This window comes from Triticum urartu, chromosome 7A (assembly GCF_056163025.1).
Source record: "Triticum urartu cultivar PI428250 chromosome 7A, HENAU_Tu73, whole genome shotgun sequence".
Taxonomy (NCBI): Eukaryota; Viridiplantae; Streptophyta; class Magnoliopsida; order Poales; family Poaceae; genus Triticum; species Triticum urartu.
Window position 1 is genome coordinate 708,345,229 of NC_141879.1, and position 11,115 is coordinate 708,356,343.

Below are 11,115 nucleotides of genomic sequence, written 5' to 3' on the forward strand. Positions count from 1 at the left end.
TACCTGATATGGTGATAATGGCAACTGACCAAAGAGCTCAGCCATGTGTGACCTGAAATTCAACTTGGCATGTATTATACCTGAATCATCAGTACCAGTGAGAGGCACCTCCCCGGCTCTCAGATTTGCTGATATACATAACAGGCTGCACACTTGAGAGAAGAAAACACCCACTTTTCAGTTTAACAGGAGATTGGTGAAGAACTGAAGATATGGTCAGCCCGGGACTCTGTGCGGCACGAAGGCAAGCACTCCGGTTATGTTCTTATTATAAAATTGAATCGAACCGTTGCGGTTTACCGAAAAAAGGGTTTCTCCCCGCTTTGTATTCCAAAGCAATCAACATCGATACAGAATCGCTGGGTCAAACAGCACAACAAATCCAAAAGAAAAAGAAGAAGAAGCAAATGCCAACAACGGCAGCTCGACAGAGCGCGGATGACCCGCCACCGCTACGCCCACCAAAGACAAACCACTACAACCCGAGGCTCCGGACCACCGTGTACAAAACAGCACCTCCCAAAAGGAAAGCGACGCCGACGACGCTGCTGCCCGGACATGTCCTAGGGTTTCCCCGGCACGCGGAGGGAGGTGGGGGATGGATATCACCGACACCCTCCAGGATGGATATCACCGCATCGGGGCCGAAGACCGGCAAGGATTTCTCCCGTACTCCAATCCCCGCCGACCAACCAGACCGCCGTCCACCACCATGCGCCATTGCGGTTGCGCCGTCACCCACGCCGCCTCACTGCGAACACCAACACGAGGCCAATAGGACCGGAGAGAAGCGCCCCACGGAGGGAGAAGCAGCACTGAAGCCGAACGGGAGGGAACCACCTCCACCGCCGTCGTGCGGGAGGCCAGAGCCTCTGGCACCGTCGCGGTAGCCGTCCGGACGCGGCAGGAGGGCATGCCAGGCCACCCCTGGCCCGGCCAGGCCCGAAACGGGCCCGCTAAGCCCCGCCGTCACGCTGCAGCAAGCCGGCGATGGCGTCGCCAACACCCTGCCGCTCATCGCCTCTCCCCCTCCTCCCGGAAGCCACGAAGCAGACCCACCCCGCCGCCGGCCCGCCCAGAAGTCCGCCTCCGCTCGCGCCAGGAGCCCCCGCCGCCGCACTGGACCGCCGCCGCCTAGAAGCACCGCCCGGGGTCGCCTCGTCTCGTGCCGGCGAACACCCGAGAGGGAAAAAGCCAGGGGGGCGCCGCCACCAGCGTCGCCCGGGCCAAGCCCGCAGCGGACGCCGGCGCCGGCGGGAGAGAGGAAGGGGGAGGGAGAGGCGTGCGGTGATGCAAGCGGTGGGCGGGTTTTGTGTGCTGCGTCCTGACCTGCCGGGGCAGACGACGTTGGCAAGGACAAAGACCAACGATCTGTTGCGACGCAGGCCGGTGATCCCTTTTTTCTTTTGCTAGAGTAGAATTAGAAGTAGAACGCGAGTGTGGCAGAGAGGACGAGTCGTGCATGAGAAGGGGTTGACTTGATCCAACGACTCTACGTTGCGCGAATGTAAGGGCTTGGGAGGTGACCGATCTGGAATCTAGCCGGTCGACCGACGTGGAGTGCTGCCCATCTAAAAAGAGAAAATCCGGACCCAAACGGCCTAGGCGCGAACGGACGGGGCGGGCGGCACGCCTGAGCCCACCACCACACCCCTGCTCCTCTGCCCGAGCATTTCTTTCCTTCTCTTCCCAGGCTGCAATTGCTCTGCAGCTCCGCGTCGGCGTCGCCATGGAGCTCGCCGTCAGAGCCGCGGCGGCGTCCTGCTCCTCCTCCCCGTCGCTCCATCCCCCGCGCGTCCGCTGCCGCCTTGGCCGCAGCCCAGGCCTGCCGCAGCGGGCTCGCCGGGTGGCCGTCGCCGCGGCGGCCGTCGCCCTCGACCCGGTACGTACCTACCTAGGCCACTAGCTGATTCTCATCTCAGGGAAGGCAAGGGAACGCGTTGTGTGTGTGTGCGCGCGCTAGAAAAAAGGGGGAACGATTGTCGCATGCCAGATGTTCGGTGTTATGTCTAGGCGGGGTTTGGCAGGAACCAAGCTCTGTATTTGCTCCAAGAGTAATCAATTGAGTCGAGATAGGCGTGATTTAGCAGAGCTTTTCAGTTTGGGGAGGTGATGCGTGTCATGGCGTGCACTGCTAGTATTTGGCAACGAGAGGGAAAGACTGTTAGAACTTAGAATTATTAGTACGTACTACTAGTTAACCTTGTCTTAGTTTCAGACTTTATTTATCTGCATTTTGTAACAATCTGGGCATTGGTCAATCTGTATAGGTCATGCCCTCTACTCAAAACGTTCACTTGCTCTGCGCTAGTACAGCAGACAAGGGATGGGCGATGTCTTGGGCGGACAGGCGTGCAGTGTAGCGCACGTCCTGGTGAGCGCCTCCGGCGGCCGTGTGAGTCATGTATATCTCGTCCTCCTTCGTGTTGCTGCAGAGATTAACCCCAGAAAATGCCAAAAAGGCATGCGGTGTAGTGCCCACCAAAATCTCTGACTTCTTGCCATTCCTCTGCTTTGTGCATTTCTGTTGTAGTGTGCAGACCACCTGTTCGTTGGTTTGCCTGAAGAAGCTTGGGTGAGGAACTGAGTTCCCAGCTCTGTCCACTGGACAAGGAAGGACGAGGGAGACTCAGGCAACTATCACTATCAGACTGTACCTCCCATTTAGATTAGTGATTGAGCTAAATGGTTATATACCTGCTGATATCTGGATTTCTGTTGCCTTAGGACTAGTGGTCTCTGCAATCTAGCTTGTACTTTTTAATACTAGAGAGCTAGTCTTGCTAACAGCGATCGTGTGTGGTTCAGAAATAAGCAGCCTGTTTAATACAGTAGCATGGTTTACAGTCGTGTTAAGGGTAAGCCAAGGTGAATGTTTTGCATACAAGGTGTTTGATGTTATGCCAAGGGAGGACTTTATTCATACCGTGTGAAACTGACAATGACTATGTGAACAATTTCAGGAGATCAAAACCGAGCAGAATGACGTTTCGAAAACTGAGGTCTTTGCGTGCCCTGTTTGCTATGAACCGCTGATAAGGAAAGGGCCACCAGGCATGAACTTGTACGTCTAAAGTCCATGATTTATCTTCATCTCTCATGCATATCTGTTGTCTGGATTAGGATTTATGTCGTTTGGCTTCTACGCATGTCCCAGGCCGGCGATATATAGGTCCGGATTCAAGTGTTCAAAATGCAGCAAGTCATTCACCAGCAAAGATGTCTTCCTGGATCTCACTGTCACCTCAGGAATGAAAGAATACAGTGAACTCAAGCCTGCTAGAACCGAGCTATTCAGGAGTCCACTTGTCTCGTTTCTTTACGAAGAGGGGGTGGCGTCAGAACTTCAATCGGAGTGGCTTCCCTGGCCGCGACGAAGAGGTACATTTCTAGGACGCCTCACTCTTTAAGTTGTTGCTGCTCACTAAATTGTTACATACCTGGCTTGTAAATTCATACATCTGTCGCAGGTAATATTTGGTGCTTCATGTTTTGGTGTTGCAACAAAAAATGATCACCACTCTTTCATGTCTACTTAATATTCATGTTTTTATGCATATAATTCTGATGTACCGTTGGTTTTATCAGTTCCAAATGGCTCAAGACTATTTCCAATCAGTCGCTGGTGGTATACTCGTTGATGTCAGCTGCGGCAGTGGCTTGTTTTCAAGGAAGTTTGCAAGTTCTGGGGCATACTCTGCTGTGATTGCTTTGGACTTTTCTGAGAATATGCTCCGCCAATGCTATGACTACATCAAACAAGAAGAAACCCCTATGAACACGTGAGCTTTCCGTCATGCTTATTTCGAGCTTTCCCTGTAGGACTTGAAAAAAATGTCTTGCAACATCCAGCTCTAACAAACCGTCATTTGGACAACTTGGGCATCATTAAATTGTCTGTGGAAGCTAGTGTTTTGTTTTCTTTCACTACCAAAAAACGTTATGATCTCTGTTCTCAACATCTAATTGAACAACATTTGATAATCTACTCTATTATTTCCATCTGGTACTAGTTCAAAACATTCCTTTTGTTTGAAGTACAGTACAGTAATCATGACCATTCATCAGCAGTATTCCATGATGCTTCTAGCAAATACTTACTGTTCTCTTCTGTTGGTTCTGCAGGAACCTCGCACTTGTAAGGGCTGATATTTCGAGGCTCCCTTTTGCTTCGTGTTCAATTGATGCTATTCATGCTGGAACCGCTATCCACTGACCACTGTTGGCCATCCCCTTCAAATGCGGTATAGTACCTGTCTCGTTTGCACTTTTTGATCCAATATTGTACATGGTTCATAACTTCATATAGTAAAACTGGAAATAGCGAATAATTCATCCAGTCAACTGAACAATTAGCCAATCCATAATGTTCAAACCACTTTTGGCATTACATGGGAAATACCGTTCCATATTTCTGTGAATTATTGCCCTCTCAATGCATTTGTAAAGTCAACCACAATAGTTTAGTGCTTAGTTAGTATGCTTTGGACAGCTTTGCCCAGGAACAGGACATCGTGCGATGACCTGTGTACCGATCTTTTTGACGTATGAACTTATTCATCACCATGACCTCTCCTCCTGCTGCTGTTTGAAAACCAGATAGCTGAAATCAGCCGTGTGCTAAAGCCCGGCGGTGTATTCGTAGCGACAACCTTCTTATCCACCCCCACGAACAGCAGCTTGTTCTCTATCGATGCACTAAAGCCACTGAGACAGGTAAAAGAAGTCGTTGATCGTCTAGCGCTACTACTTATTTTCTGCATCGCAGAGGCTTACCTAGCCTGATGCACCCTGCCATGTTCTGCAGATTGTTGGGCCAGTGAACAGCAGCTACAACTTCTTCACCGAAGGAGAGCTGGAAGACCTGTGCAGGTCCTGTGGCCTGGTCAACTACAGTAGCAAGGTGCAGAGGTCATTCATCATGTTCTCCGGGCAAAAGCCGTAGCTGAGCATCACATCCAGACTTTCTTTGTATAGCCAGCACTGTGTATATATAGCTGTGCTTTTTTTTTACTGGTATATGTATAGATGTTACGATTAAATTAGGTGGTGAGAATGTAATTCAAATGCACATTAGGCAATTGAACCAAAATGCATGATCTCTGACTCTGATGAACAGTAGTAGCATTGTGTTGTTTCTGCACCATAAATAAAATTTTGAAGTAACTGCTGAACTATGAACCTTTTGTGGTATCCATTTCTAACTAATCTTGATAACGACCTGAACGTCTGTTAAAATCTTCAAGGGTACAGACTGAAATCCTTCCTAGAGAAGATCAAGAGGGACGTATCCTGGCTCCAATTTTTACAGAATGGTTGAAACCCAATTGAGTATCAGTACAAACAATCAGAACGGCTGAGTGAGTGACAGGATATCGTCATCAACCAAAATTATTCCAAGGATCCACAACGAACCACACCATACAGCAGCAAGAAAGAAACTACCCTAGCTACTACTCATCCTGCTGGCTGGCCTTAAGGTACAAGCAGCCATTCCGGCACCTCACGATCGCTCAAGGTACAGGCAGAGTGGTGAATAAACCTGCTGCTTGGAGGCAGCGGCACCTTGATTCTTCGGGTCGAGGCGTGTCACAGGTGCTCGATTCGAGCTATCAACTGCATTATTCCTTGAGCGGAGTGAGTGAGACTGCTTGAAGCAGTGTGTGTAAATGTGCATATCCATTCACCATTCATATCATAAGACCAAAAGCTTCCAGCAGAATGTAGCATGGTGTAATGAAAGGTCAAGCTACTGTAGCAAAACAGGCAAGCCAACAGGTCGAAGGAGCGAGCGCTATTTCCATTCACAGGGCAGTTAGGCAGGAGACAGAAACTGCTCCATCCAGATGGTTCAATCTACTTTCGACACGCTTAATATGACAGCCTATGCTTCACAGTTCTTGAAAAACAACAGAATTGTCGTTGCGGGGCCATTGCTACACCAGAAGTACCATGTGACGTTTCTTGTAGCATTCGCGAGTGCAGCTTCATTTTCGAGGGTAATCAGCTGCCAGCCTCTTGATCTTTTCGACCCAATCCTTATCTAGACGAGGCGAGGTCCTTCTTTTCACATTTCCCTGGAATTCAAGAAATGTAAGAGATGAAAAATTGGTGGTGCTTCATGAGGAGTTTGATAAAGTTATGATAGAAAATATTCTTTTTAGATGTGGGCCCGACCGTGAAGGCTTTCACTAGGTTTCTCCACTTATCCTGAAAGATTAAACACATAAAAATTAACATCTTTTACAATAAAATATATGTAGATAAATAAAAGATGAGCAGAGAAAAAGTGTGAAATACGACAAAACAATGAGCAGAGAGAGCATGTAATGCATGTTCTTTAGTGCAATTAATCACCAATTAACTATACTACCTTAAGATGCTCCGCCGTTCGAACTGATATTGGAAATCTTTTGCTCTTCAACTTAGCCCATTGGCTAGCCCCATATGCAGATATGCCATCCACTAGTTCTTTCACCTCTTCAGATGTCCAATGGTCATTGTTTCTTCTGCGCCCACGTTTTTGGCATTGTTCCATGTTTATCGACCATGTTCCTCTCTCCCGTTCACTTCTCACACGACTTCCATGCCTCCAACCACTTTTTGGTACGTAATCTGAAGCACATAACATATGTGTTTAGCTGCTTGAGACAATGCCAAATGGTACATTGCAACAAACGGAGCCTTCATAATTCATACCTAGTAGATTGCAGGTCCCCTCCTCCGGAGGTGTGGCGGTGGCCGCAAGCCTCCTGCTTCTTCGGTGACAAGGTGGCAGGTACATGGCCCCTCCCCCCTCTCTCGTTTCCCCCTCTTCTCCTCCTCCGCCGTTGAGAGTCGTGGTGGCAGGAGCCTCCTCTTTCTCAGGCAACGCCTTCGGTGGGGCAGGTGTTTGTATTATCATGCCATGATCACTAGTTGGTGAATAAAATTTACATTCAATCTGCAATGATGAAACATATGCCATTTTCCACGTTCATTTGTTTTGCAAGTTTGTACTTCTGGATGTGCGAAAATCTTGCCTCATGAGTTAAATTCGCCTCCTTTATATAAATAGGAATGAATGCCCCTGCAAGGAATCATGCATAATTTGGTTTCAAAGTCGAACCATGGATAAATTGCTTCCTTGTGTAATGAAGTTTGGAATAGACCGCAACAATTAAACATTGTACCTTTCAGCCATCTGTCCAAATCATGGGGTCCTTCTAAGAGTGCTTGAAAGTCCATGGTGCCATAATCCACATATGTTGAGTGAACTTTAATCTCCGCCTGTGATCAAGAACAATGAAATATAAGTTGTTATTGTGTCGGGATTTCGACGAGCCTGTTGCGAACTCTATATCCAAGTCAGATTTGATAAGATCTAAAGAGTGGGGATCGTATATGAACTATGCTTGTTGACATATATTACATCCAGTTAAAATGAAGGTTGAATAAACCATGGAGTATGCTTCAATACTTTTTATTGACCATTTTGGTTGTGCTTATAATCCTCTTTCAGATAACTTACAACTTTTTAGTTTAGACATATAGGCCGGCTCCACTTTTATATTGAAATAAAACAAAGCATCCAACTAGTCATCCAACTACTCATCGTCTCTGACATAGATATGTGATCTGATCAACAAAGTGAATACCCGTTGGCTTGGAAGAGGATTGGCCAAGATGGGCGCCCAAATGTCAAGTTGTTCCATTGTGTCAGTGAGCAGCTACCACACTTCACTTGTCCAATATAGGAAACTGAAATAATGGCTAGAGTTAATGTGTTTATTTAATACTACATACTGTAAATGGATTGGTGAAAAAAAATACTTGGTCCATCAAGTAATATATATTGTACATGCATGAATGATAAATCCAGATATATATACTTCATGTGTATATTTAATTGTTTATACTTACTTGTTTTTCTATATCGCTGACCAAATATAATAATAGATGCATGTGTATGCACTGCACAGTCAATCATCTCGCCTAGCACGATGGTACACTGCAATGCAAACTATATTACTCCCTCCATCTCAAATAAGTGTCTCAAGTTTAGTATAATTAACTTTACGTTAAAGTTAGTACAAAGTTAAAACACTTATTTTGGGACAGAGGTGGTATTTTTTTTGACAGCATGTAAACTATTCTGTACTATTCTACTTTTCTCATTCGGGTGTTTTCTATTGCCATGGAGCATTAGATATTAGTCGCAGATATTTTCATGCATATTTTGATTTTGGATTGTAAAAAGATTGACCTCCTCTTAGTTGCTCATCACGCTCCGCCACTGCATGCATGTATGCGTGCAACAAATTAACTGCCAAGCTAATTAAGCTTACATAAAATCCTATCCAGCTAGCTAGCAATCAGATCAACTAGTACAAAAGGTAAATGAAGAAGTTCTTGTCTGATCTGCAGCTAGTATAAAGTACTCCCTCCGTCTGAAAAAACATGTCCCAAGCTTGTTCATCAAATGGATGTATCTAGCACTAACTTGATGCTAGATACATCAATTTGAGGAACAAGCTTTTTCAGACGAAGGAAGTACTAATTAACTCTGGACTGGACAGAGGCCGGATGAATAACGTACCTGTGTGCAACCGCGCTCGCGCAGCCGTGCCGGCGGCTGTCTCCGCGCGACGGATGTCGGACTAGTACGCCGCCGTCCGTCGAAGATCGTAGTTGCAGACGACCGGAGCAGAGCCGGCCGGCGGCCTCTGCTTGGAGACACGCGCGCGGCGACGGACCTCGTTCCTCGACTCTGCTCTCCTGGAGCTAGCTACGGTTACGGTGTGAGAGAGTGGCCGGCCGGGCGGTGGCGGCGTTTATATGCATTGCCAAGCTAGCAACTTCCGGGAAGCTGCCCGGCCCCCGATTAAGCTTCACACTAAGCTCCATCGTTTCTAGCCTTATTACCTGCATGGATAAATGACATGATGCGATGTGAGCTTGGACTCGCAGCTTCCACGAAGCTTCCTCCTCTCCGAACATGAACCGGCATGGCGCAGTCCACTGTTCATTTCTAGCACCAGGTACTCTAGCTACGCGCCATTGATGCGGGTACAGGCCGGTCACAGGCTCACAGCCATGGCGTATAGTCAACTGCGCCGGTCAGGCGTGTAGTGATGATGGGCCGTCCCTTTCACTAGTTTGTGCAAACGACTAGCGCAGGCTCATCGCCGTGCCTTTGGCTTAAAATGGTTACTGGCAAGCTTCACAGCAGTGCATTATAGTCGACGGATGGATAGCTTTTACCCGAACAAGGGCACACACTCGTAGCTGGGCCCTTTAGCATAAAATGAGTACGCCCATCTATTTATGCTTCTATTTGCTATCCCAAGGAAACCTAACCCATGTGATGTGAAGCAGACGCAAGGCTAGCTTAGTCATGCCCACTGACTTGCAGCGAAATTAAACTGGGCGGCAGTGTTCTAGAATTCTTTTCAACTTTTGGCCGGTGTGGTCAATAGAGAATTTACTGCAAGAGTGCAGAAATGTTGTTACAAAACACAACATTTTTCAGGCTTCGGCACGAAGTAGAAAGACGGGTGCAGATATGGGTCACATGACATGATCACAAAGAAATTCTTAGTAGTCGTGCATGCTACTGTTCCCGGATCGAGGTCACAAAGTCATGCGCAAATATTCTTAGCAGTCGTGCACAAATATTCCATTTTCCTAATATGAATACGGTTCGAGGTTACAAAGTGCATTATTACACGTTGTAGTCGGATCGTCAGATTCATCTAAACCTAAATCGATTGTGTTTCTCATCAAAAGATTGGGATACCCATAGCGCTACCACAGACCCTTCCCCGAGGTTTGGTGTGGGTGTAGTTCTAGGTGAAAGCTTGAGTTTATCGAAGGGGGTGGGAGTTGGGGAAGGAGGTTGATGCTGGCGAAGATGGTGCTCAAGTGGGTCCTTTCCCTCCTTGGAAGCTGACAAGCGTTTTCAAATTACTCACTCACTTGTCAATCCAGATTGCGGGCATGTTTAGTGGTGGAAGTCAATTTTCGGGTCGACGTTGATGCCGGAGCTTCTGAGCAAGCTGCAGTGTTGGGTTACCAGTGTTGCTCTTTTCCCCTTCTCATTGGAGGGGGTTTTCACGTTAAAATCCTTGTGTCCCCCATGTTGATTTAATCTTCTTCGTTTCCTTGCTAGTCGTATCTCTAACACTCTGCATCATTGTGATGCACACAGCTTTTTATACTATAATTGATGTAAGGCAACAAGTCCAAAGACATCAACAAGTAGAGTACCGAATATAGACAATCACGATCGGAACATTACAAGATGTGAAATAATCATCTACGACTAAATCGACTTCTTGTGTAGCAATGCCTCCAAGAAAGAATAAACGCCCTCGTGTAGTCGTCACCGCTTCTGGTTGGAGATGGTTTGGAAGGATTTTCATCCTGATTGCCAAGACCAACCAATGAAGGCCAGGACAACAAGTCAACAAGGAGACAACACCTTCAACATGATAACGCCTTCAGCAATGAGACAACACCTTCGACGGCAAGAAGTACATCGTTGTTGAGCCCGACCAGTAAAGGCCGGGACAAGGGTTTTCACCCCGGACATGAAGCGGTGCTCCCGTCACTATCTTGATGCCGAATCTTTTGATAGTTGCACCAGTTAGTACCCCATGACAAACCAAAAAAGTGCTAACGTATTGGTGGGATGTTTTCCCACCTTCAGACATCTCGCCACAACCACGGCAGGTCGTCCATGGCGTGGCGGGGATGCAGCCGCTGCCATTCGGCACCACCGTGCGTTGACCTGCATCATCCAGCACGCTGCTGCCATGGTACTAGATGATGAAGGGGAGTCGTCGGTGTGTGGCCCTGCGTCTATTGAAAGTTTCCTTCCCGGATGCATGCCTGCACGGGCCTAAGATCCGGCCGGACAACACTTGGAAAATTCCTTTTGCACCATCAGCGAGCGTGCACATCGCTGCATGCGACCGCCGCTGATGCGCCGTCGCGCCTGTAGTTGCACATCTGCGTCTGGCCTGCGATCCTTGACCTACGTGTTGCGGTCGTCGAGGGCCACCACCGTCCTATCTTGCCATCAATGGATCAGAACACCGTTGCCAGTGTCGGTCCGTCGAATGGATGCTGGTG

General features: G+C 47.7%; 1 protein-coding gene and 1 pseudogene across 3 annotated transcripts; one reads left to right on the forward strand and one right to left on the reverse strand.

Annotated features, from left to right (window-relative positions):
- Positions 1 to 1,618: 1,618 nt before the first annotated feature.
- On the forward strand, positions 1,619 to 5,096 carry LOC125525548 (putative methyltransferase At2g41040, chloroplastic; annotated as a pseudogene). The gene is made up of 7 exons (XR_015610361.1): positions 1,619 to 1,882; positions 2,964 to 3,064; positions 3,158 to 3,381; positions 3,589 to 3,782; positions 4,126 to 4,244; positions 4,600 to 4,716; positions 4,808 to 5,096. The product of XR_015610361.1 is annotated as a putative methyltransferase At2g41040, chloroplastic (transcript).
- Positions 5,097 to 5,241: 145 nt separating this feature from the next.
- LOC125525549 (uncharacterized) lies at positions 5,242 to 8,875 on the reverse strand. 2 transcript variants are annotated; one of them, XM_087534684.1, is made up of 6 exons: positions 8,579 to 8,875; positions 7,173 to 7,269; positions 6,700 to 7,069; positions 6,374 to 6,615; positions 6,178 to 6,210; positions 5,242 to 6,077 (listed from the first exon to the last, which is right to left on the reverse strand). In XM_087534684.1, the coding sequence occupies exons 3-6, from the start codon at positions 6,965 to 6,967 to the stop codon at positions 5,988 to 5,990; spliced, it is 633 nt and encodes a 210-aa protein (XP_087390810.1). In that variant the 5' UTR covers positions 6,968 to 7,069; positions 7,173 to 7,269; positions 8,579 to 8,875; the 3' UTR covers positions 5,242 to 5,987. The 2 variants fall into 2 exon arrangements, with proteins under 2 accessions (XP_087390810.1, XP_048546516.2); XM_048690559.2 differs by lacking the exon at positions 8,579 to 8,875 and adding an exon at positions 7,638 to 7,766.
- Between the last annotated feature and the right edge of the window lie 2,240 nt (positions 8,876 to 11,115).

Excerpts from the sequence above, each read along its gene's own strand:
- LOC125525549 (XM_087534684.1), bottom strand. The coding sequence starts at position 6,967 with ATGGCATATGTTTCATCATTGCAGATTGAATGTAAATTTTATTCACCA. Across the intron at positions 6,211-6,373 it reads GAACGGCGGAGCATCTTAAG|GATAAGTGGAGAAACCTAGT; the intron begins GTAGTATAGTTA and ends TTAATCTTTCAG. Across the intron at positions 6,078-6,177 it reads ACCTAGTGAAAGCCTTCACG|GGAAATGTGAAAAGAAGGAC; the intron begins GTCGGGCCCACA and ends CTTGAATTCCAG.